The sequence below is a fragment of the Typopeltis vanoorti genome, chromosome 21, assembly GCF_054136105.1.
Source record: "Typopeltis vanoorti isolate ZY-2024b chromosome 21, IOZ_Tvanoo_1.0, whole genome shotgun sequence".
NCBI classification, from domain to species: Eukaryota; Metazoa; Arthropoda; class Arachnida; order Uropygi; family Thelyphonidae; genus Typopeltis; species Typopeltis vanoorti.
The window spans coordinates 109,226,842-109,253,863 of NC_143569.1; the positions used below are offsets into that span (position 1 = coordinate 109,226,842).

At 37.5% G+C, this 27,022-nt stretch overlaps 1 protein-coding gene across 8 annotated transcripts in view; it reads left to right on the forward strand.

Moving 5' to 3' along the window:
• LOC150095182 (aminopeptidase O-like) overlaps positions 1–27,022 on the forward strand; it is a 727,093-nt gene that overhangs the window by 369,407 nt on the left and 330,664 nt on the right. For all 8 annotated transcript variants that reach the window (XR_016550145.1, XM_090411274.1, XM_090411273.1 and 5 more), the window contains one exon: positions 18,959–19,145. Coding sequence is in view for 7 of the 8 variants with exons in the window: in XM_090411274.1 (XP_090267400.1) it covers positions 18,959–19,145 (187 nt within the window). In the remaining variant the exon portion in view is untranslated. The remainder of the gene's footprint in view (positions 1–18,958; positions 19,146–27,022) is intronic.

Below are 27,022 nucleotides of genomic sequence, written 5' to 3' on the forward strand. Positions count from 1 at the left end.
CTAACTCTTTTGGTGTATTCTGCTGCTGCCTATTTTAACTTCTGAGTGGAGAAAATCTAATATTCCTAATTATTTATAGTGTTTGTTAGCCGAAATTGCTTTTATATATTTCTTTTAAAAATTAAAATTGCTAGTTCATTAATTTTTCCTTGTTTAATAGATAAAATTGTGCATAATTTATCTAAACTAAATTCCATTTTGATGTCTTGACTGAAAATACGAACTGTGTTCAGTAAGGAGTCTATTTACTGTACAGATTTTCCATATACAAACAGATGGGAAATTTTAATATTATATTTAGGAATTTTATATCCAAGTTGTGTTTTCTTCAAAATCATAGACAAAAGTATCAAAGAAATGTTGAAGAACAATGGTGACAAGGAATTACCTTGGAAAATTCCATGTTTAATGTTAATATCTCTGAATCATTCATTATTGACTATTAAAGTTGTTTTCCATAATTTCATAGCAGCAGCCAGAAACGAATGTATGTTTTTGCTAATTCCAAATATTTGTAGTGATTTTAGGATCCAGGAGTGTGGGAGAGAATCTAATGCTTTCTTATTGTCTATCCATGCCATGTTTAAGTTAGTTTTTCGTCTTTTTGAATTTCTGAGAATCATTTTATTAATAAGGAACTGGTCTTTTGTTGAGTGTAAGGTATGGGTAGTAGGGTAGCACCTCTGCCTGCTCTGCAGTCGCATCAAAATATTTGGTGGCTGAGTGGAACTGTCCCCACTGCTCATGCAACTCTCACTTATGGCTCCAAGTAGCTGGTAGAGTGCACCAGTGGCCACACCCTGGGACCATGCCTCGACTGGCATGCAAAACTAAGTGAGGATATCAGCATTTTATGCTGTAGTGAAGGAGAGTGTCTCCTCTTTGTTGCACTTGAAGACTGGAATGGCAGAGTTAGCAGATGACCAAAATTTTATTTGACAATGGTAATGAAGGCATTACAGCAAACTATGTGGCATAGTGTGGGCACACTCCAAGACAAAACAGAGATGTGGCCAGTCACTGTGGAAGAGACAGAGAAAGCTAGTGAAACAATGATTTGATCACATGCTAACTGGCATGACCTCTAGTGAAAAAAAAAACAATTATTACATCAAGCTAGATTTAATTTATGATTACATGGATAAACATTCTTGCTTACAGATAGTTTTCATTCCAGTAACAGTGATGTCCTATTTCTATTATTACAATTGTTATTTTTGATTTAAAAAATTATTTATAAATTACAACATGAATAAACTTTCTTTCTTACAGATTTTTTCCTTAACAATGATGTCCTATTTTTTTAGTATTAAAGTTGTTATTTTAGATTTAGGATCCTGGATTTTCTATAGTTGTTCTTAGAGAGGAAGGATTCATTGGACGAATATATGCCTTCCATATGTATGGGATTTTTAGACCATCATTGTTTAGATTGGGGTGGTTGATAATGATCTCACAGGCTTCCTTAAATTTGCGTTCATACCATGTTTTGGTGTGATGTAGACAACTAGTGTTTTTCCAGTCAGTTCTATGTAAGGTGTTCAGGGCATGATCAGAAAGGCCAGCTGATCGGAATTGTGCATCCTGTTTCTCCTATTTATGGTATGTTGCAGGTGCAGTAAATACGGTATACTCAAGAGTGGGTCAGCGGAGGGAGTGGGTCTTTGGATGAATTGAGTAAGTTTTTTAATTTTGCAGGAGGTTTAAAGGTGATTTTGAGGTTGTATTTTTGTAGTACTCTGTTTATTTTGTCTGATGTCCCTTTAATGTAGGGAATGGTTATAGTTTTATTGTAGTCTGGTTTGTCTTTGTTTTTTTATTGAGGTCTTGCGGAGAATTTTGTTAATAGTGTTTTGGCTGTATCCATTTTTTTGAAAAGTATTGCTGATCACTTTATTCGTCTTTCAGTGCCTGTTCACTGGAGCAGATCTTCAGAGCCCTGTTTTTTAGGGTATTGATGACACCTAGTTTTTGTGTTGGGTGGTGGTAGGAGTTTATGTATATATATTGGCCAGTATGTGTCGGTTTCCATTAAACAGTGAAGGAAAGATTGCCCGAGGGGAGACGTGTGACAAGTGTATCTAGAAACGGCAATGCGTTATGTTTTACAATCTCTATTGTGAACTGTATATGTTTGTGTTGCTTGTTTAGGTGGCTAAGGAATGTGTCTAGTGCCTGGCGGCCATGAGACGGGATAATAACAAGAGTTATTTTTTTAACACGGTTGTAGTAATCCATAATTTCAAAAATGAACAAGGAACTAATATTTGGCCATCTTCACTTGGCCCTGATTCTATGTTATTTGAGTGAGTTTCAGTTAACTCAACAGTATTAAGAATAGGTGTCGTATTCATTACTAGGATTAACATTGGATCTTGGACAAACTGTCAAAAAAGATGTCACTGCCTGTGATTCCTCCATTTCTATTATTATATCTTCACTTTTGTTGTGATCCTTTTTCCAATATTGAACTCTGTACAGATGGAAATAAGTTCTGAGTTGAACTAGGATATATATTGGAATCAGAAACAGAAATCTCATTTAATGGATAATCAGTTCCTGACAGTTCTGACCTTACTTCACTTGTGAATGACTTTATTGGCCTGTTGGCATCTTCTGGTGTGTCTAATTCATTAATTTTTGATGACATATAGGTTTTCATACCTTTACTGTTAGAACCATGAAGATATCTACTCCGAGGTATTCCTCTTTTGATGTTAATTAATGGTGGCAGTTATGCGCTGTGTTTTTTTGGTTGCACCTCAGCATGTAACAAGGCTTGGTTACTTGAGTCATGTTCACTCTTCTCCTGAATATAATATTGGAAGTATCCCAATGTGCACCCTCTGTGCAGATCTCAACATTCAGACTTTTAGCAGCACTAAGTAATGTAGCAAGTTGGTCCTGCGAAATGCTGACTTCACCCTTGTACATAAAAGCTATTATTATTTTTAAATCCGTGTATTAAATTTATATCTTTAAGAATAACAACTGGATGTTTACATGAGTTTTCAAGAAATATGCCATAAAAGAAAGAAAGAACTGCAGCAGAGATGTTAGATATGTATATATTTATTTATTTAATTATTTTTAACTTGAGCCCTGGGTTGCGTGCTGGAAAAAAGTCTTTGGCATGCCACGTTTGGCTTGCATGCCAAGGGTTTCCCACCCCTGATTTAGGATTTTCTTTGGATCTCAAGGCCAATCTCTTCTCATATTCCAGTTTTGCCTTCCTTACCATGCTACTCACCTGGTCTGATTCTTGTATCGCCTCTCCTTATATCTCTTCCATAACCACTTTTTAATCTGCAGTTCATGTTTGATATTGTTTGTCATCCACTTTCACCAAATTGTGTGCTCTTCTTCACTCGTGGTATACAGCTTATGCTGTAAGTAAAAGAAAGTATGTATATGGCAGAATGATTTTAATGAATGCAGGATCCATAGATCGACCAATATGGTAGTAGGTCTATGGAAGGAACCTTACAAGAACGCACTGAAGAATTGTTGTTTGCATAAACTGGTTGATAGGCAGAAAAAGGGCGATATGATTTGACATACAAAGACATACTTTTTACAAGATTAATTCAGGGGAAATTTTTCAGAACAGGTGTGGTGGTGGGAGAACTAGGGGACATGCATGGAAACTGAATAAGAGAATAGTTAGTAAGGGTGTTTAGAACTGTGTTTTATGCTTGGAGAATAGTGAATGAGTGGAATAGAGGTTGCCAGAGTCTGTTGTGGGTGCAATGACTGTGAATGAGTTCAAAGCAAAGTATGATAGATACTGTGCAAATGTTGGACAGCTCGTGACATGATGTTTAGGGCCTCCCTTAATCAGTCTATTGACTCTTTGGAATAGTCCATAATAATAATAATTAAAGTCTCTCATTATGATTACTCTTTTCGTATCCATTGTTTTTATTTGGTTATTCATTTCTTCGTTACTAGCAAGTGATTCAACAGATCGGTAACAACACCCCACTATGCATTTGATCTTGTTATATTCCACCTCATACCAGATGTCATCAATCTCAATGCCACTTGAAGAACTATTATAATCATCGGTCTCAACATTACCTGAATTCAAGTCATCCAATATCATTAACAGCACACTCCTTCTTCTCATATCATGTCTATCTTTCCTAAAAATACTGTACTCTTATGCTCAATACTAGTTATTATGCTGATTCTGATATCCTGGTCTCACTAAGGCCTACAACCTGCAGTCCCAACATATTGACTAAGGCAACAGATTCTATCCATGTGTTACTGATAGTACTAGTTTTTGTGTAGAGACAGAATAAGCTACCTGAATGTTCTTTTGTATCCTGTTGTCTGTAGTCGGCATGACAGAGTAAGACAACTTGCCAAACTCTATTGTGCTGTAGTGCCTTATATATTATTATTATAATTAACTTCTGACTTTCATGGAGTCAGAGACTCGTTTTGGGAGGTACAATGTTGCACACTGTTCTTGTTGAGAGGCTTATACGCTGGTTAAACATGATAACTAATATTTAAGGAATTGACAGCGTATACTTGAAATATAGATTAAATAAACTTTAATTTATACTTTCCGATATTTCGGCGAACGTCACGTTGCCATCTTCTTGGGAACTTACTACTAAGACACGTGCACACAAGTACTAATAACAGCAAATGAGACTAAAGCTAGGAAGCTAGCGTTTTCCTAAAGTCCTGATGGTGCCCCCTGGTGGGCTATATTGGTAGTTCTTGGCCTTTGGGCTGAAGTTCTTCTGATAAACGTTTCCCAAATTTGGGGCAGTCTCATGCATCCAAATTTGTTGAGGTTTGGCATGTTCCTAAGGGCCAAGGCTGATTCCCTGATCATACTTGAACTTGCTGCAGTGTATTACTGTGGCTTTCTTCCATCTTATTCTGTGGCGAGTATCCAGAGCGTGGTCTGCAAGCCCAGAGTGGCTGTACAGGTTAAATCGGATGTAATCCTTGTGTTCTGAGATTCTGATATTTGTTGTCCTGCCTGTTTGGCCAAAGTAGGACAGTTTACAGCTGCAAGGGACCTGGTATACACCAGGTAGGTCTAGGGGGAGTGGTTGGTCTTTGGTGGAGCGGATAAGGGATGCCAGTTTTCTATGTGGTCTGTAACAAGTGGTCAAGTCATGTTTTTTTAGGATTTTTTTTGATTTTTTCCGAGGTGCCTCGGATGTAGGGAATGGTGATGGATTTAGAGTAATCTTTATTGTGAAGGGGAGGGGGTGGTGGGTTGTGGATAACTGGGTTAAGTATTTTTTGGATTTTTTGGAGGGGGTAGCCGTTGGCTGAGAAAGTGTCACGGATGTGATTTAGTTCAGTGGTTAGGGCTTGATCATTAGAACAGATTATTTTTGCCCTGTTGAATAATGTTTTAATAACTCCATATTGTTGTGAGGGGGGTGGTGGGATTGTTGGTGAATGTATCTGCCTGTATGGGTGGGTTTTCTGTAAACTGAGAAAACCAAGGTTCCATCAGGTTGGCGGGTGACTAGTGTGTCTAGGAAGGGGAGGTTATTGTTTTCCTCTTTTTCCAGGGTGAATTTGATTCTAGGGTGTTGGTTGTTTAAGTGTGTTAGGAAGGAGAGGAGTGAATCCAGGCCATGTGGCCAAATAGCAAAGACATCATCAACGTAGCGAAGCCATATGGTAGGTTTTTGTGGGGCTGAGTTTAAGGCTTTCTCTTCAAACGTCTCCATGAAGAAGTTGGCCAAGGGTGGGGAAAGTGGTGAACCCATGGCTGTCCCCTCTTTCTGTTTGTAGAATTTTTCCTGCCAAACGAAATAGCCTGAGTTCATTGTAAACTGAAATAGGGCTGAGATATCGGGAGGAAATTTAGCTTGGATTAGCGCTAAGGTTTCTTTGAGGGGGGACATTCGTGAATAGGGAGGAGACATCAAAACTGACCATTATGTCATTATGTTGGAGTGTAAGGCTTTCTATACTGGCTTTGAAGTGGGCTGAGTTTTTTATGTGTGATGGTGTATTGCCAGTATATTATTATTATTATTATTATTATTATTATTACGGGCAACTCCAGGGAGTCATTAGACTCATCGAGGGAGGCCCCAAATCATTTTCATCACAACTATTCGACATTCATACAGTATCTATCATACCTCGCCTTAAACTCATTCACTGTCACAGCATCCACCACAGACTCAGGGAGCGCATTCCACTCATTCACTACTCTAAAAGTAAAGAACCCAGCTCTAACACCTTTACTAACCACACTTTTGCCCAGTTTCCATGGATGTCCCCTAGTCCTCCCACAACCAGCCCTGTTCTCAAAAATATCTTCTGAATTAATTTTATAGAAACCCTTCAGTAATTTGAATGTCTCAATCATATCTCCCCTCCTCCGCCTATCAACCAATTTTTGCAACCCACAAATCCTCAACCTGTTCTCATACGGTTCATTCCACAGACCTGCTATCATCTTGGTCACTCGCCTGTGGATCCTCTCCACCTCCTCCCCATCAAGAAGAAACCTAGGTGACCAAATCTGAGCACAGTAGTCGAGATGAGGTCTTATCAAGGCTCGATACAGAGGAACAATAACCTGCTTGTCTCTGCTTGTCAACGTATTCTTCAACAAAAAAAGTGTGAGAGCGCTTTGGCTAAATGCTTGGCTAGTTTGTAAGTGGAGGAATCAATGCCATCCACTATGGGACGTAATGGCACATTTTCTTTGTGTATTTTTGGGAGCCCATATATGCGGGGGGGATCTAGAGTTATAGGGTTTTAGTCTGTTGGTAATCTCCACAGGCCAAGAAGTGACCTTCTTAAGGAGCCTATGGAGTTTTCTAATTTGTGAGTTGGTGGGATTGTAATAAATGGGGAGGTAAGTGGAACGATCTAATAATAAAGCCTTGAGCTTACATTCGATTTCACCAGTACAGCCACTCTGGGCTTGCAGACCACGCTCTGGATACTCGCCACAGAATAAGATGGAAGAAAGCCACAGTAATACACCGTAGCAAGTTCAAGTATGAAAGACTATTCATGGAATCAGCCTCGGCCCTTAGGAACATGCCAAACCTCAACAAATTTGGATGCATGAGACTGCCCCAAATTTGGGAAACGTTTATCAGAAGAACTTCAGCCCAAAGGCCAAGAACTACCAATATAGCCCGCCAGGGGGCACCATCAGGACTTTAGGAAAACGCTAGCTTCCTAGCTTTAGTCTCATTTGCTGTTATTAGTACTTGTGTGCACGTGTCTTAGTAGTAAGTTCCCAAGAAGATGGCAACGTGACGTTCGCCGAAATATCGGAAAGTATAAATTAAAGTTTATTTAATCTATATTTCTAGTATACGCTGTCAATTCCTTAAATATTAGTTATCACGTTGGACACTGTGCACATCCAATCGTGCCTTAAAATCAGTTTAAACTGATTCAGTGTGTCTACATTCACAACATACTCAGGCAATGCATCCCACTCACCAACCACTCTCCATGCAAAGAACTTACTCCTCACTCCTCTGCTCACACCCTTTTATACAGTTTCCAGCGATAGCCTCTTGGTATACCCCCCCCCCCTTCTATGAAAAATGTCTATCATTTCAACCTGATAACAACCCCTGACTAGCTTATATGTCTCAATCATATCCCTTCTTCCTTCTATTCATGAGGCTCTGCAACTTACATTCTCTCAATCTCTTCTCATACTCCACAAAGAGGCAGAGACTCATTATGGGAAGTACACACTACTGCACATAATGCTCATCCAACTGTGCTCTAAACTGATTCAATGTGTCTACATTCACAACACACTCAGACAATGCATTCCAATCACCAACCACTCTCTGTGCAAAGAATTGCATAGAGAGTGGTTGGTGAGTGTACACCTTTAAGTTTCCAATGATGGCCTCTTGTTCTACAAACTCTCCCATTAGATGAAATATTTATTCCATGTCAACTTCATAACAACTCCTGACTAGCTTATATGTCTCAATCATATTCCCTCTTCCTCGTATCCACGAAGCTTTGCAACTTACATTCTTTCAATCTGTCGTCGTACTCCACTTTCCAAAGATCATTGACAAACTTTGTGAATCTTCTCTGGACTCTTTCCAACATATCCTCCTCACTTTGAAAACCCAGCAACCAAAGTTGTTCGTAATAATCCATATGAGGCCTGATCAAGGCCTTATATGGATTATTATGAGCAACTTTATGGATTATTATGGATTATTATGAACATCATAACCTCTTTATTCTGCATGTCAGAGTCCTCGTATCATTGCCATTATCCAAAGTGATGTCTTCACAACTTGTGCAATGTAGTCCCTGAATTTCAGGTACTTGACCACCATCACTGCTTGATATTTCTCTCATCTCCTCTACTTCCTTTAAGGTTTTCCTACCAAGTGTATACTTTGCATCCCATCATTGCTTACAAAATCTCAAAACTTTACACTTTGCAACATTGACTGATAGTTTCACTTACCTCTTGCCCATTCATGTAATCTATTGGAGTCTCCTGTATTGCTATAATCTCTTGTATTGCTCCACAGTTTTGCATAATCTGTAATCAGCTGCATTCCACTAGTTAAACCCATCCCAATATCATTAATATACAAATTGAACAACGATGGTCTCAATACTGATTCCTTCACTTCACCACTGGTGTACTTCCTCTTCTACATATTCAACTTTCTGATACCTATTTTACAGCCAGTCACTGATCCAACTTGAGAAGTCTGTTATCCAATCCCATCTGTTTCAATTTAACAGCATGTCATGTGGCAGTCTATCAAAAGGTTTTGCAAAATCCAAGTGCACCACTGTATATGCATCTCCCCTGTCCAAGGTATTTATCACCTTGTTTTAGTATGTGAGTTAGTAAACATTATCTCCCTTTAACAAAGTACTCTCTGTGGTTATCAGCTCTGATAACCACACAGAGCGTACTGCTGTTATTGACCTATTTCTTACTCCGCTTCTCTCCAATCTCTCCAGTACCTTCACCACAACTCCATATATTAAGATTGACTTATAATTTGAAGTTTCAGCCTTATCACCACCTTTATGCAGTGGAACAATTTTACCATCCTTCCATTCCCTTGGAACCTGTGCTGTTGTCAGACTCTTATTAAACAGGCTTGCCAATGCTAATGCAAATTCCCTGGAATCCCTAAAGATGCATGGTGTTATATCACCAAATCCTATCGCCTTATTGATATTAAGGTGTTATTTATTTCCTCAAATATCTTATTCTCACTTACAATTAAGCCATCCTCTAAAGAACTCAAAAAAATTATTTTCCTTATTCCCAAATGCTATCTTTTCATTCCAGTCTATAACACCATAATTAAAACCACACATAATAATAATAATAATAATAATCACACATAACCTAGACAGTTTGGCAAATGAATGGGGGTGTCAGTTTAATGCAGCAAAATTTAAGGTCTTGAGGTTTGGGACACACATCGATGGGATGCTGCATACTCTACAGGAAGTGTTAAACTGGAGGAAGTAGGGGAGACAAGAGATCTGGGGTTGATGATTGATAGAAAACTGAAATTTAGGGGACATATTGCAAAGGTAGTGAAGGTAACACAGAGGATTGCTGCAATAATGAGAAGGACACTGACCTGCAGAGATAAAATGGTTATCATTCCATTGTATAAGACACTGATCAGACCACACTTAAACTGTTGTTCTCAGATCTGGTCCTCAGGATTTGAAGGGGATAAATTAACTGTGGAAAGGGTACAAAGGCAGATAGCAAAGATGGTGTCAGGACTGTACAATGTTAGTTATGAGGATCGGCTGAGAGAGTGTGGACTGCAGAGTTTGGTGGATAGAGGAAGGAGAGGTGATATGATAGAGACTTTTAAACTGTTGAGAGGTGGTTACAGGGTTGACACTGGGGAGTTCCTTCGCTTGGTTGAACAGCGGGAAGGAGTCATGACAAGGGGCCATCCCTGGAAGTTACAAAAGGAAACTGTGAGAAAGAGGGTGAGGAGTGGTTTCTTTGCATGGAGGGTGGTTGAACCATGGAATGCATTGCCTGATGGAGTGGTAAGATCGAGAATGGTCAATGTGTTTAAGGAGTGGTATGATAGACTTTGTGTTTCCTGGAGGGACCTCCCTCGATGAGTCTTGATGGACATGTGTTTCTTAGAAAACACCTCCCACGATGAGTCATTTGAATAATTACCCTTCCTTTGTTCACTAATCCAAGTTGTTTATTCATTTCTTCATCACCGCCCTCCACATTCCTGGGTCTATAGTAACAATCAAGTAAATATGTCTCCCTGTTAACCTCCACGTTACACCACACTGCCTCATAACCATTGTCACTATTTCCATCTTTCCTGTCTACCTTATGTGGACATAATTCCTCTGCTATCATCATCAACACTCTCTCCCTCCCTTCTTCTTTCTATCCATGCAAAAAATACTATATTTTTCCATTTCTATTTTTGTTAGTATATCATCTTCATTCAACCATGTTTCACTTATTCCAATGATTTTGGAGCAAATAAACTCAATCATTGAAACCATTTTGTCTCCCTTGTAGCTGATACTTATGCTATTTGTAAACAAATAAACGGCATGAGTATCAGATTTGCCCATTGCTATTATTATCAGAGTTACATAACATTGTCATTGTTATGCATAGATTCTTACTATTCCTCCTGATAAAATTTAATTTACTTTACTCTTTGTGTTTCTTCTCATACCAATTATTAGTTTTTCAAAACACTTGATACCAGATGCATTCAACTGTAAGCAATTCCTCTTATACCTATCCATTGTTCCTTCATACTCACTCCACAATAAAAACTCGCATCCTATTCCTTCTGCACTGTCTGCACATTGAATCGTTTACCATTGTAGACCCTCTTCTTAATTTGTTTTTATCATATCATGGTAATATACAGTCGGATCTCTTTTTATGTGGTAAATACGTTCCACAGAAAACCGCAAATAAAAAATCGCACAAAAAAGACCTAACTTACGTTGAAAAATTAGGGACACGTTCCATAATTTTCTAAAACTGCATAAAACCGAAGCAACGAATTAAAATAAACCTAAAATCGCATAAAAAGTTTATAAAAATTCAATGAAATAAGAATTCCCCAGTTTGTTTTAAAGCTTTATTCATTTAATTTTTATTGAAAAGTAACAATTTTTTTTACATTTTTTTATTAGAATTATCATCACTATTAGACAATATTCTGCAACATTTGCGAGCTGGTGCAAAATCACTTTCATCACCAGAAGAGATAGTCAGCACATCAGATCTGTATGGTAATGGTTCTTCACAAACAGAATTAGCTTCACCCTCGTTCTGTGCTGATTTTTTTCTTCCGACAATGTAATCAGTGATTAAATATTGCTGACAAACTAATTGATGATGATTTTACAAATTTTTTATACAGCTCGTGATATCCGGACATACAGTTCTTCAGCTCACGTAGGGATTTAAAGGCTCATTCAGAATTTGTGTCATTAACAAGAAAATGATTTCCCAATTTATTGCACAGTTCAAGACCTTCTCGAATTATATTTGCAGTGAGGGGGACAGGCTTTCCTTCCACTTCACTATCGTTCTCTGGATCTTTGATGATATCTAAAGTTAATCGATATCCAATAATATCATCATCACTTAAGGCATTATCCACAAGCAATTCGTCTAAATCATTCGGGCTGAATATATCAAAACCTTCTCCATCAATTTCATGTGACAAAGTAATGATTTCAGCTGATAATGTACATGTTTGAATGGCTGCACTGTTTGCAACACATGCAGACCAAGCTGCTTTCCAGCAGGCATTTAAAATTTGTGGTCTTATTTCAGCAATTGCAGATGCAACATGATTTAAACAATCCAAAATAGAAAATTTTTTCCAGACGTCAGTTACTGTTAATGATTCATTTTTTAGTTTATCCAATATAAATTGAAAAGTGTGCTTAATGTAATATTTTTTAAAAGTAGCAATTATGCCTTGATCTAATAGCTGAATAATGTTTGTTGTATTGGGTGGAAAAAACACTTCCTGCACATTTGAATATTCTAAATGTGGATGACCTGAAACAATGCGACAATGCAACTTGGTGCATTGTTAACAATTAATAAAACTTTAAAATCGAGAGCTTTTTGCTTCATGTATGTTTCCACTTCTGGTACAAAGCAATTATTGAACCATTTAGTAAATACAGCAGTTGTTACCCAGGCCTTTGTATTAGCCAACCAGTGTACCGGCAGCGGTTGTAGATGTTAGCCTTTTAGAGCACGTGGTCTTAGAGATCGATTTACTAGGAGGTGTTTCAACATTCGATCCCCTGATGCAATGATGCAAAGTAACAACGTTACTCAGTCTTTGCTTGCTTTAATTCCAATTGCTTTTTTTCTCAGACTTTGCGATGTAAGTTCGACTAGGCATTTTCTTCCAAAACAATCCTGCTTTGTCAGCGTTAAACACTTGATTGGGACAATATCCACCATCTTCAATAATTTTGGCTAACTTCTCTTGAAAATTTTTGGCTGCTTTATCTTCTGCTGCTGCAAACTCGCCTGTAAACTTCACGTTATGAAGTACATTTCTTTTTAAAAGTTGGGTTAGCCATCCTTTGCTAGCCAAAAATTCTTTATCAGCCTGGGAAGCGGAAATAGATGGCTCCAATTGCTTCATCTGTTCATAAAACCGAAGAGCTTTTTGTTTAATTAAATAACCACTCATAGGAATTCTTCTTTGAGTTAATTCTTCCATAAACTTTGAGTAAATTATGTTCCATTTTTTTCTAATAAAGCATCTCTTGAGAACAATGATAATTCGACACTTAGTTTTGTCCCAGAAATGACAGATTTTCTTATTGCGACTTCATTCTTTTTAATTGCTCTTATAGTAGATTCACCTAAATTAAAATGTTTTCCAATTGCTTTAGATAGATACCTCTCCTTTTGCTAAGCAATCTAAAATTGCAATTTTCATTTCCAAAGAAATTGCTTTTCTTCGGTGCTTTTTTTTCTCCATTGGGCCAAATTATTTTAAAATAAAAATTAGCAAAATTTAGACTACAATAATGAAAAGACAAGCACTTACTCACATGAAAACTTAAACTTCATGGACACTCACTGCTTACATGTTACTCACGTTACGCGAGAATGTGCTGCAACGCGCTGTTCATTATGTAAACGGGGAAACCCCGAATCTGCATGAAATATGCACCACATAACTTCAAAACCGCATAAAAAATATATGCATAAAAAGAGACCCGAGTATACTTACAATTTTCATTTTCTCATTCTTCGCTATAATTTCTTTCAACAACCCTTTCATATCCTCCCTCATACTGAACTTATTGCTAATTAAATCATTACTGCTACAGTTATGATCTCTTTTCTTTTCTGTTTTTCAATTAGATGTGCTATAATTTTGATTTTTGTTCTGGGAAAAATATCACAAAGTTTTTCCTGCAAACTTTCCTCTGTATTGCAATTGGAAAAAATGATTATACATTGCACCCTTTGATTGGAAACAAACTGAGTTTGATTCTTGTTGTGATGAGAGGAATCTTTATATAAGCTTTTTCAATTGAAGGTGAGCTAGCCAATCTCATATGGTGGTAACGTATTTTTTTCCCCCCAGAAACTCAGGTTCTTATCCTGCATACAGTCAAATAGCCATGAAAACACACAAATTACAGACAATGTAAATTGTCTATATGTAATGGATGGATGGATGATAGATCGGGCTGTGTATTGAGGAAAGTAGTGCCGTGTTGTTGAGGATTGAGTAAGGGAGGCTGTGAGTTGTAATGCAGTGGTGTGCCTGTGATGAGTCCTTGGACCCCTTTTGGAAGTATCAAGTAGTCATAATAATAATTTCTTTGTATCTATGAAGATTGCTTGTTGACCTAGGTGAAATATTGATGATTAATCTAATTTGCTAAATAAATTAATTACTTATTAGCTTTAGAGATATGTTTTATTCCACTTGAACGCAATGTACGTGATGGCTAATGCCCAAGCATCCATACCAGAAGAAGTGGATAAGATTTGTGATATAAAGAGGATGTTCAGTTTGCAGATGATGTGAAGCTGGGAAGGGTTATTAGTAATAGTGCAGATGTGGTAATCATGCAAGAGGATTTGAATAAGCTTGGGCAAATGAATGGGGGTCTCAGTTTAATGCAGCAAAATGTAAGGTCTTGAGGTTTGGGACACATCGATGGGATGCTGCATACTCTATTAATGGAGATATACTGGAGGAAGTAGGGGAGACAAGAATTCTGGGGGTTGATGATTGATACATACCTGCAATTCAGAGGACATATTGCAAAGGTGGTGAAGGTAAAAGAGGATTGCTGCAATAATGAGAAGGATGCTGATCTGCAGAGATAAAAGAGTTATCATTCCATTGTATAAGACCTGTTCAGACCACACTTAGACTATTGTTCTTAGATTTGATCCCCAGGATTTGAAGGGGATAAATTAACTGTTGAAAGGGTACAGAGGCAGATAACAAAGACAGTTTCAGGACTGTACAATGTTAGTTATGAGGATCGGCTGAGGGAATGTGGACTGCAGAGTTTGGTAGATAGAAGAAGGAGAGGTGGTATGATTGAGACTTTTAAACTGTTGAGAAGTGGTTACAGGGTTGACACCGGGGAGTTCTTTCGCTTGGTTGAACGACAGGAAGGCATCATGATGAGGGGGGGGCCTTCCCTGGAAGTTATGAAAAGAAACTGTGAGAAAGAAGGTGAGGAGCAGTTTCTTTGCATAGAGGGTGGTTGAATCGTGGAATGCATTGCCTGATAGAGTGGTGAGAGCGAGAATGGTCAAAGAGTTTAAGAAGTGGTATGATAGACTTTGTGTTTCCTGGAAGGGACCTCCCACATTGAGTCTTGATAGACTTTGTGTTTCCTAGGAAGGACCTTCCGTGATGAGTCTTTTGACTCCTTGGAGGCTTAAATAATAATAATAATAATAATAATAATAATAATAATAAGGTATGGTGGTGGTTGACAGAGAACTGAAGTTCAGGTACCACTATGCAAACATCACAAAGGCATTTGCTGGATTGTTGATGTAGTAAGAAATGATGCATTATAAGTAGAGAATAGGTGATTGTCATCCTGTTCTGTATGCCTTGATCAGATCATGCTGGACCCAACTAATGACAATACTAATGAGACAGTAACTATTGCAATATGGTTAGTGGTTAATTCTAAATGAATAAGCTCTGAGGCCTTTAAAGTAAGATTCATAAATATGAGGCTATGGTTAGATTGTTGTAACATTTTTTTAAAATTTTATTTATTTATTTATTCTGGTGGGGTTTGTTTAGACCCTTCCCCTTTAATATGTATTAATCCATTTATACACCCTGATGCTAACTGAATACCCTAATATGAACACCATGCACCTAGGGTCTGTACCTGTGCATATGTTATACACCCCAGACCACTGTCGATACAAAATAACCAATTATATTTATCTTTGAATGCGATTCACTGGTCAAGTGCCCAGCAATCGACAAATCTTTCCTTTTGTTCAATGTATTAATATTATTGCATTGCGACTGATGGGAATTCTGTGTTTCTGTGGATTCGTTACAGATTGCTTTCTCTTTGGAAACCACAAAAACTGTCATTACAAACTCGTTTTGTGTTATCACTGTTATCCAAGCTATTTTCTGTTTAAAGAAGGTACCAGTGTACTTATCCATAGTTGAAATACCATACTTACTCGAATATAACTTGCATCCCTAATTTTACTTTTCGAAAAAGGAAATTAAAAAGTTTCGCATATACCACGCACATGAAAAAAGGTTAAACATGTTCACTTCAGGGTGATAGTAACTTGCTCCCCATGGTAAACAACATGCCCTCTCCAATAGCCACTTTTCCTTTAGTATTATACGGTGATGAGCATTCATTTTATACAAATTATGGACTCTACAACCATGTTATAAATAACATAACTGTTTTAATTTACGTTTCGACCTTCATATTAAGATCATCATCTGGAGAATACATATATATATACAGAGACAATCTGAATTACATTTCACGCATTGCTAAAGAGACAATGATTTGATTAACAGTTATTCTACTGGCATGACCTCTAGTGAAAATCGAATATAATAAAATAAAAGTAAATAACAAAAAAAAAAATATAAAAACAAAAAAATTAAACATTCCTTCATATAGATAGTTTTCTTACAGTAACAACGTAATACATGCATGAAGAGTGCAGTGGTCTCGACAGGGATTTTGTCCTGTAAAAGAAGGATTGTGTCATTGATTGGAACATTCCTGAAGAGAGCAGAGATGTCGAAACTGACTAATAAATCATCTTTTTCACATTTAATAAATAAATCACATTTATAAAGTGTGTGTTTCTGATATAGGAGGGTGATTGACCTACCAACTCCTTGAATGGTGATGCTAATTTGTTGGCCAGGTGATAATTAAGACCATCTATTCCTTCGACTGTCGGTTGGAGTGGTGTGTTGTTTGTGATTCTTTGGCAGACCGTAAATACTTGGAGAACGATCATATTGCGGAAGTAATTTTTTGACTATCTTCTGGCCATGTAGTGATTGATTGAAGTTGTTTCTCTGTTTTCTTTTTTATTCTATTGGTTGGGTCATAGTTAACAAGTTGATAGCAACCAATGGGTATCAATGACACAATCCTTCTTTTAGAGAACAAACTGTATCCCGATATCGCAGCGCTCTTCATGCATGTATTACATTGTGGTTATTTTGTGTGGCAAAATGCTTTCTATCTACAAAAAGAAAGCACAGTCATGGGCACACTATTATCCCCTCCCCCCCATTGCTAATTTTTATATAGAATATTTTAAGCAACGTGCTCTAGATTCCTCCCCTTTAAAATCCAAAGTCTGGCTTAGATACGTTGACGATGTTTTTGCTATCTGATCCCATGGCCTCCAGACATTAGACACTTTCCTCAGCCACCAAAAAACAACATAAATGCATGCAGTTCTCAATTGAGATTCAAAACCAGAACACACTTTTGTTTCTAGATACACTTGTCGCACATCTTCCTCCTGGCAGTCTTTAGAAGATTTAGAAGAGCTTATAAACAGTTTTATTGTGCAGTATCCCCATAGAGCAAACATTTAATTAATATTATTATGTAATTGTTTTGCATTAATGCTTTTCTTGTAATAAAAACAAAATAGCAATTGGAGATTTTCTTATATTTTTGTCTTATAATCCATCAGGGGCAATATTTAATTGTTTGCCTGAGGGCGCGATATAATCTGGCAATGGCACTGATTGTTATTATTATTCGTGATGCCTGCAAGGAGTCCGAAGACTCATTGCGGAAGGAAACCTACTGTACAACTCTCCGTCTCCACTCTGCACCGAACCTCTATTACCAATCATCTACATCATGGCCATCTGCTGCCCACCACCACCACCACAACTAGTATTCTTTTGTCTGTAAATTGTGTGTTCTGAAGGGCCGATTTGTCTGTATGCGGGTGAAAAACCCGAGCTTCCAGGAGAAAAAACTCTGTTACCTCCGTATGAGATCAGCTAACTCACCTTCGATTGAAAAAGTCAATATAAAGATTCCTCCTGTCATGATGAGACTTGAGCTTAGGCCTTTTCCAATTGAAGGGTACAATGTACTGCCATTTCCAATTGCACTACGGAGACAGGTAACGTTTGCTTGAAATAATGGGAAAGAAGATGACACTATTTGGGTAGGACATGCACAAGAAAACTGCTTTCTAGGCTGGAAATAGCGAATAGATTCTTGGTAAGTCATACCCATTTTCAGTTTCTTCCTGAAAACTTTAGTTTCCGAAAATCCCCGCACATATCTTGTACCTTGATTTTTTAGCCTTAATTTTGGGAAAAAAGTGCAAGTTATATTCGAGTAAATACAGTAGTAGGCCTACATAAATACAAAAGTATTACACGATTTTCTTTGTGCTTCTCGCAATCATGAGCTCTGATAAACAACTGCTAATATGCTGTTGTATTGTTGGTTACTGACTATTGCTGACAGTGTTGCCAACCAGAAGAGACAAAATATTGCTATGAGTCTGTCACAATTTCACTACACTACGCTGCAATAATGTTTGCTTGTCAATTGCTGCAAGATAACGCATTACAGGAAGCTCCAAACCTCCCTGTCTCTTTCATCACATGTTCGTAATCAGGCAACTGTTGATATTGACTTTATCTACACATTCAGAACTGTAAACAGTTGTTGAATAATAGCACAATAATGTAGGCATAATTATCGTAAAGGGAGAAAAGTCACAAAACAGGAAAATGTTCTGGGTCTCTGCTCGGTGCATAAAAAAGTTCTAATATTTTTGAACTTTTTTAAAAATATTAGGCCCTGCAGGTTCCTGGCTTGAATATGGTTATGAGGAGAGATTGAGGTTCTGTCATTATGTGGAAATTTTAAGCATGAAGTAATTGAACAGATTTCACTAAATTAATACCGAAGGAATTATAAGTAAACATATAAAACTGGGTTTAATTGGTCAGAGATATGTACAGAGTTATATAGCCTACTAGTTTTGCCGACTTTACTGTTAGCTTTGTCTGGGAATGAAGGGGGGGGGGGAGAAAAACAGAAAGAAGGAAAGAACATGAGGAAATACTTGAAAATTGTATAAGAACAGTGAAAAGGAGTGAGGAACAGATTTTTTATATGGTGTGTGAAATACAATGCATTATTGGGAGATGCTGTGAATATGGAATTTATGAATGAGTGGTTGAGAGGGACTTCCCACAAGTTCTGATACCATGAAGATTTGTTAATAGCAGTATTATTAAAACCATTTGTCAGAATGAAATTTCTGCTAATTTTTATATGAATTTATAAAAAATTCGCTTATTATCTTCATGCACTTAGATTTCCATTCTTACCTTATTTTTGAATTCTCTAAATTATTTATTAATGATTAATTTTTTTTTTTTAGCCCGAACATCATCTTTTTATCACAGTCTGTATTATCAGGAGATGGTAGCATGTGCTCTCGAGTGGCTCATGAAATTGCCCATGCATGGTTTGGCTTGATGATTGGTGCAGTGGATTGGACTGAAGAATGGCTGAGTGAAGGTTTTGCAACATTTATGGAAGATCCCATACATGCAAGAGCTCTTGGGGTAATTATTATGATTTTGCTAATTATAATGTAGCCATTATATATACGGGGTGGTTCAAAATTCCATGTACAAACTTTGAGGAGAGGTAGAGAACATCAAAATCAACCATATTCACACATGAAAGCATGACCGGAAATGCCACCTGAAAGTGATAGGTGGTGTTCGCCAGCGCTGGAATTGGGGCTTCCTCATTCAAGCTTTCAACATCGTACGAAGAACATGTGTCATTTTACGAATGCTGAGATGGCAGGCATGCACCTTGTTTACAGGTTAGCTGACTGTAATGGACAAGCCGCTGTACGAATGTATTGCAAAAGGTACTCAAACAGACATGTACCGCATCACCAAATTCTGATGCAAATGTTTATGCATTTGCATCAGAATTTGTGTGACTATGGATCATTAAGGGATTGCAAGCATGATAGTGGGTTGCCACAATTGATGCGAAATCGTGCCATGGTGTTGCATGCAATTAACAATAATCCAGAGACAAGCACACATGGCTTTGCCTCTTAGGTGATGGTATAGAAGTTACTCCAACGAGATACTCCTCTGCTATAGGAGTATCTCGATCCAGTGTATTTATTGCGCGTTTTGCACTCTGAGTCCTTACATCTATTTCATCTGCAACAGGTCCAGTTACTAATGGCCATAGATTATCCTTGGCGTGTGGAATTCATGCAGTGGAGACTGCAGAAAAGTGCCGTAGAACCAGATTTTCCAACTTGTGTTTTGTTCACGGATGAAGCTTCATTTGCCTACGAGGGGGTCTTCAATCACCACAGTGCTCATGTGTGGGCCCATGAGAACCCACACACTGTGCGATCACATGCTGCCCAACAATGCTTTTCCATTAATGTATGGGCAGGTATCATCGCTGACTGTTTAGTCAGCCCATACCTGTTACCACCCCGACTGGACTCCCAGAAGTATCGACCTTTCTGGAAGAAGTTCTGCTGGATTTACTGAACAATGTTCCAATGACTGTGCATCAGCAGATGTGGTTCCAACACGATGGGGGCTCCAGCCCATTTTGGCATTTCTGTGCATCAGTATTTGGACAGGTCCTTTGGGGCTCGATGGATTGGCGTGGTGGACCCATTGCATGCCCCCACACTCACCTGATTTATCCAGCATTGATTTCTTTCTGTGGGGGACCCATAAAGCTATGGTGTACGAAATGTCTGTTACCTCTGACATGGACCTCCTGGCAAGAATCGGCATTGCTAATATCTGGGAAACTCCAGGTATTTTTGAAAATGTACCACAATCAATGTGTCATCGGTGTGAGACATGCATCACTGCTAATGGTCGTAACTTTGAGCACCTGATGTGAAACCATGTTATGTATCCAACTACTATTGAACTGTTCATTACACCTAATAAAGTTTTTTACACTACTTACTGCCTTTGTGTTATTTTTTATCTTTGTGTTCCTGTTAGTACCTTCCACTGCAATTTCCGGTCATGCTTTCCTATGTGAATACGGTTGATTTTGATGTTCTCTACCTCCCCTCAAAGTCTGTACATGGAATTTTGAACCACCCTATATATATATAAATAATGATCCCCCCCCCCCCCCTGCACACATACTCATTCATTAGCCAACACATTATTGCCACGTAGTAAGCGGTTGTAATGACCATTCTTTTATTTCCTGTACCTTCCCTCTGTTAAACAGTTTCTGAACTTCAAAGTGCATAGACAGCCTAGAGCAGTGCCTTATTACACTTAATGTTATTTCTTGTGTAAAATCAACGTATTCCAACAAAAAAAAAAAAAACCTCAAAGTGATTCGCGATGTTAACTTGCATACTGCTGAAAACACCAGTGAGCTTCACAACTTCATTGCCTTGTCGGTTCAAGACACTACAGAAGCAAAAAATAAAAAATGCAATGCCATCATACTGAACTTTCATTCAGAAATAGATGCAACAGTAAACAACGATATCTGAAAGCTTGCTGAACATAGCAAATTTAATCACAGGAAAATCATCACTTGTCACTGCTTCAGGCCAAGGGTTGAAATGAATAGCCGAAGAACGAATCCTTTTTGATCCTCAGACATTTATTCCAGAGTGGAATGAAATATTGTTTTCTAAATGTATTTCTATCGTACTGAAACAACTGATATTTGGGTTCTAGGATATCTATCTTTGAAGATTTAATGCAGAGGAGCAAACATTTTTTTGCCTCGATAAATCATTTGGAGCAAAAATTCCACTCGCAGAAAATAATCTCCATCTGAAATAATACACACATATATATAATGGAAAAAAAAAACTATTTATGAATATTAATTGGCTATTCTTCCAGTCAGTGTCTGGGATTGATCCCATATATTTCTAGTTTGGTGATTCTTGTCTATTTGTAGAATACTATTATAATGAGAAATTGTGAACTTACATGCTTTATATTGGTAATATGCTCGAAGGGAAATTGAACTTAAAAGCAATGTTTGGATGTGTTTAGTCAACTTTTATTCATTATATTTGCTAATATTTTGCAGATTTTGAACCCAGTGTCTTAATAGAAAAAACAGTTTGCTTCAGCATGCAGCAACTAATATTCACTTATTAGTAGGAAGAATTTATTATTATTATTATTATTATTATTCAGGCCTCCATGGAGTCAAAAGACTCATCGTGGGAGGTCCTCCCCTAAGAAACACAAAGTCTATCATACCACTCCTTAAACTCATTGACCGTTCTCACTCTCACCACTCCATCAGGCAATGCATTCCACGGTTCAACCACCCTCCATGCAAAGAAACCACTCCTCACCCGCTTGCTCAGTTTCCTTTCATAACTTCCAGAGATGGCCTCTTGTCATCACTCTCTCCCGCTGTTCAACCAAGCGAAAGAACTCCCAGTGTCAACCCTGTAACCACCTCTCAACAGTTTAAAAGTCTCACTCATATCACCTCTCCTTCTTCTATCCACCAAACTCTGCAGTCCACATTCCCTCAGCTGATCCTCATAACCAAAATTGTACAGTCCTGAAACCATCTTTGTCATCCGTCTCTATACCCTTTCCACAGTTAATTTATCCCCTTCAAATCCTGGGGACCAAATCTGAGAACAATAGTCTAAGTGTGGTCTGATCAGAGACTTATACAATGGAATGATAACCCTTTTATCTCTGCAGGTCAATGTCCTTCTCAGCAGTGTCGATTTGTAGAAACTCTTAGAGTTCAGAAATGCCAACAAAATCTATTTAGACAGCACAGATCTAGTCTTCACTAGCATATTGGATGGGGGAGATGCTTATACAGAGATTTATTTGGATTTTGCTAATGCATTTCAGTATTGCATTACAAACTACTGTTGAAATTTGGTAGGATGGGAATGGATAGTCATTTGGTAGCTTGATTACAAGGCTGGTTAACTAATTGAAGCTAATGAGCTGTGTATGGAAGTGGAATGTTTCCAAATGAAGGTCATATACGAGGTGCCAGAGAGTTCCGTTCTGGGACTACTGTTGTTTAACTTATATCAATGATGTAGTTGTTCACAATGTGAAAGGAGATATTCGGTTGTTTGCTGATGACGTTAAATTAGGAAGTCACTGTCAAGAAGTTCTGATGTGTTCTTGTTACCAGAGGACTTGAATAGGTTGGTTTTTTGGGATGAAGAAAGGGATTTCATTCCAATGTGGCTACATGTAAAGTTATGCATTTTGGCCAGAGAAGATGGAATGAGGTTAACCACATTGGAGGAACTTTGCTTCAGGAAGTAGAGTAAGTAAAAGAACTGAGCATTTTGGTAGATAGAAAACCGAAGTTCAGCAGACACATTGTAGAGGTTGTATGGGTTATCCAAAAAATTGCTGCTATAATGCAATGAACACTAGCATGTACAGATAAAGTGATAGTTTCACTCTATAAAGTGCTAATTAGGCCTCATTCTGATTTATGTAAACACATATCTAGTCACTTGGTTGTACTGGTGATAGGGAAATATTAGAGGTGGAGTACATAGGTGAATAACTAACATTGTTTCAGGCCTCTGGAATATTGAGTATGAGGACAGATAGGAATATGGTCTTCGGAGCTTGGTAGATAGGAGGAGGAGGAAGGTAATGTGATTAAGCATTGCCTGCATCCTTTTGTCTGGAGAGTGGATACTCTAACCACTCGGCCAACCAGGCTGGCAATTGATCATATTATAAAAGAAATGTGGGCAGACTGAGACCAATGTTAATTTCAAAGAGGGCATTCAAGGAAAAACTGGCTGAGAAACCAGATGTACCATATAAAACATGATGTGGTTATCTGATGGTGCATCAAATTCTTTGCGCTATATTACACAACATTAATTTGACAGTTCGCTATACAGTGCATTTTTTACTAATTGTGATATGAACTGATCAATAGGCACTGTAACCTTTCCTAACATGTGTAGATAGTCTCTTATGTTGATTAGTTGCAAAAAAGATATAATTAAATAACTAGATGTGCTAATTAACTTGGTGTGCAATTGCTTATAGTGCTAGTGTGTTTCCAAAAGTTCCACAATAGCATTTTGATAGGTAGACTATTTCACTCAAAAAGCTAAGTCTTTCTCTAAATCACCATAACTGAACATACATATTGCTATCTTGACCCTCCACAGCAAATGCTAGATCAAATTAAGCAACTAAACTCACCAAGGTACCATTTGAATCGATCTGAATGGTCTGCACTACCCAATTCCTAATATTATAAAAATAAAAGTATAAATATAAATAAAAACAACCTAGTGAACACCTAAGAGGCTAGCAGCTGGTGTGTGTGTACTTCTGCACGAGACCGGATAACTTGCCTTTAGTTGAAAGAGACCAGATACAGTTTCATGTCTTGAATGGGAATCGAACCTGGGTCTTTCTGACCAAAGGGCCTCGTCCATACTGACTACGCTATGGGGGCTCCATCCATAAGATATTAAAAATATACTCCTACATAAATCCAGTAAAGTATTCAGGACTTTTTAATTAACTTGAGTGACTACTGTGACAAAACATTATATGAAAATCAGCATATGAAAAACATGCCACCATGAAAATAGGCAGAAATATGGGAAACATCAATTGCATTCTGGTTGCAGAACCTATGGAATACTGCTGTTATCAACCCATTTCTGTATCCTATTTCTCACAAATCACTCCAGTACCTTCACCACAGCTCCAGAGATACAGATTAGCATATAATTTGAAGCTACCACCTTTATGCAGTGGAAGAGTTTTACCCTCCTTCCACTCCCTTGGACCCAGGGCTGTCGTAAGACTCTCTTATTAAACAGGCATGCCAATGCTACTCAGTTCCCTGGAACATTCACTTAAGATGACTAGTGATATGTCATCAAATCCTACTACCTTGTTGACATCATGATTATTTATTTCCTCAGATATCTTTTGCTTATCCACAATTAAGCAATCCTCTCCTTTGTCCTCTAGCTGAGTCAGTCTACTGGCTTGTTCTTTATACTCTTCATGTAACTGATTATTATCATGATTCATCTTGTACTGCCTCCAAGTACCTTCTTCCAAACTTCATGCTTCAGCTACTCATTCATCCATGTAAAATGGATGAATGAGTAGCTTACCATGATCATTCTTCTTTCTACTTGACACATATATCTTCTTCCAGATTTCATGCTAAAGCTCCTCATTCATCCATTTTACACCTACTTTATTCAGCTCTTTGGCCTTCAGAATACATTCACACTTTGATGCTGTTGTGTATTTCTTTGTCAGTTCCCATGCAGCATTTATTTCCTTCCGCTCAACTACTTGTTCCATGCTATAGCTCCAAGCTCTCTCTCTAAGCTTTTCATAATTACCAGCCTTATAATTCCGCATATATCCTTTCCTCACAAAAGTCTGCATATGGCTAGCCACATGGTGATCACTTCATGATCACTCTCACCGACTGGAGGAAAGCGTGAAAGCCCAGTTACTTCCTCTGATGAAATGATCACATCTAAAACTCTCAATTCTCTTATGCCCTCCTTTATGAGCTGCCTGATATAGTTATCTCTCAAGAACTTGAGAAATTCATATTGTGTTATATATTCTGGAAGAGAAAATATAATAAATGGAGCAGCTATAATCTTTAATAAGATATGGTAATAGACTAGTGAACAATTTACAATATTAGCGACAGAATAATTATGGTTAACATAGCTAATGAACCAGTAAATACAGTTATATATTACAAGTATATTTGACAACAACTGATACTAAAGAAGAGGAAGAAGCCAAAAGATCATAGATAATTTGATAAACCAGGTGAAACACAATAAGAACTTGAGATTAAGGGGAGATTTTAATGCAGTGATTGAAGACAGGAAAGAAGACAAAGTATTTGGAAATTTTTATAGTTGGAGATCTTGACAGATCCTAAGGATATGGAAAAGAGATGGCAACCATATTTAGAGGAACTATACAATGGTCAGGATTTACATATATGAACGTAATAACCAAAAAAAGATTATTCAAATGAAGATGAGGGATGTGATATTTTAAGGGGAAGAGTTTGAAAGTGCACTTTGCCAATTAAACAATGGAAAAGCATCAGGTCAAGATGATATCAAAATGGAACTGATTAAGGAAGCTGGTGATATGATAAAATCCAAGTTTTGTTATTGAAAAAAGTTTACAGAAAAGGATAAACAATGATAGACTTCAAACAGAATGTAATAATCCTATACCAAAGAAAGCTAATACACTACAGATTGTAAACATTATAGTACAATTAACCTCTTGTTAAATTCTTCAAAAGCCTTTCTCAAATAATACAAAACAGAATAAGAAATAAAACAAAAGAGAACCTAAGTGAAGTCTGGACTTAGGAAAAAATCTTGGACAAGGGAAGCAATACTTGCTTTAAGACAAATCATAGAAAAGAGAATGAAGGTGGGAAACCACACATTGTATTTGTGGATTTTGAGAAGGCATTTGATAAAGTAAACTGGATAAAATCATTCAAAAGTATGGAGCTAACATAGACTGGAGAGAGAGAGAGAGAGAGAGGGAGGGAGTCAGAAGGATTATATATGACCTGTACTCAGAAGAAATGGCTAGAACTGGAAGTGATTAGAACTCTGAAACTGCTAAAATAAAGAGAGGAGTCACTCAGCATATACTCCCTATTACCACTTCTTTTTAAGTTATATTTTCAAGCAGCTATAAATGAAATAAAAGTAAAAACAGGCCAATATTATTTTGGGAGTATTGATAAATGAGGATGGTGAGAATGAAAGAGACATAAGATGTAGAATTTCAATGGGAAACAAAGGAAGCTTTAACAAAAAGATATTTAATTTCCTTCAACATAAATTTAGGAGTATTAAGAAGATTAATAAATAATATCATTGGAGTACTGCTACTGAAAATTAAATGTAACAGATAAGCTTAGGTGTTGATGGTTATTCATGACTTATTTTTCACAGCATCAACAACATGACAAACACCCCCAACAACAAAGATGCCCCACCAACGCCTATATTTCGCCGATCTTCAACTCAGCACCACCAGAGCACAACACACGCAAACACGACAGTGAGTGAGCGAAACAATACAATTGCAAAAGACAAAAGATCCAAAGTCCTACCCCCGGCATCCTCCGGGACAATTTAAAATTGTCTGTTAAATTGTTCCCACAATTTTACAGAGAAATAAAAAAAAGAAATAAAACCCTCATTTCATGCCTCCAGTGAAGAGATGGGTGACAAGTGTTGGCATCTCTTAGTCCTTAACTTTAACACAGCATACTTATTAAATGCAGCAGTGTGGGTTCAGTCAATTTTTTTGAGTTTCTGGGAGAATAACCCTCTTATCCATGCCAGAGTTTGACTACCTCTCAAACTGGTCAAGGTGAGAAAAGTTCCTTTTCAGTA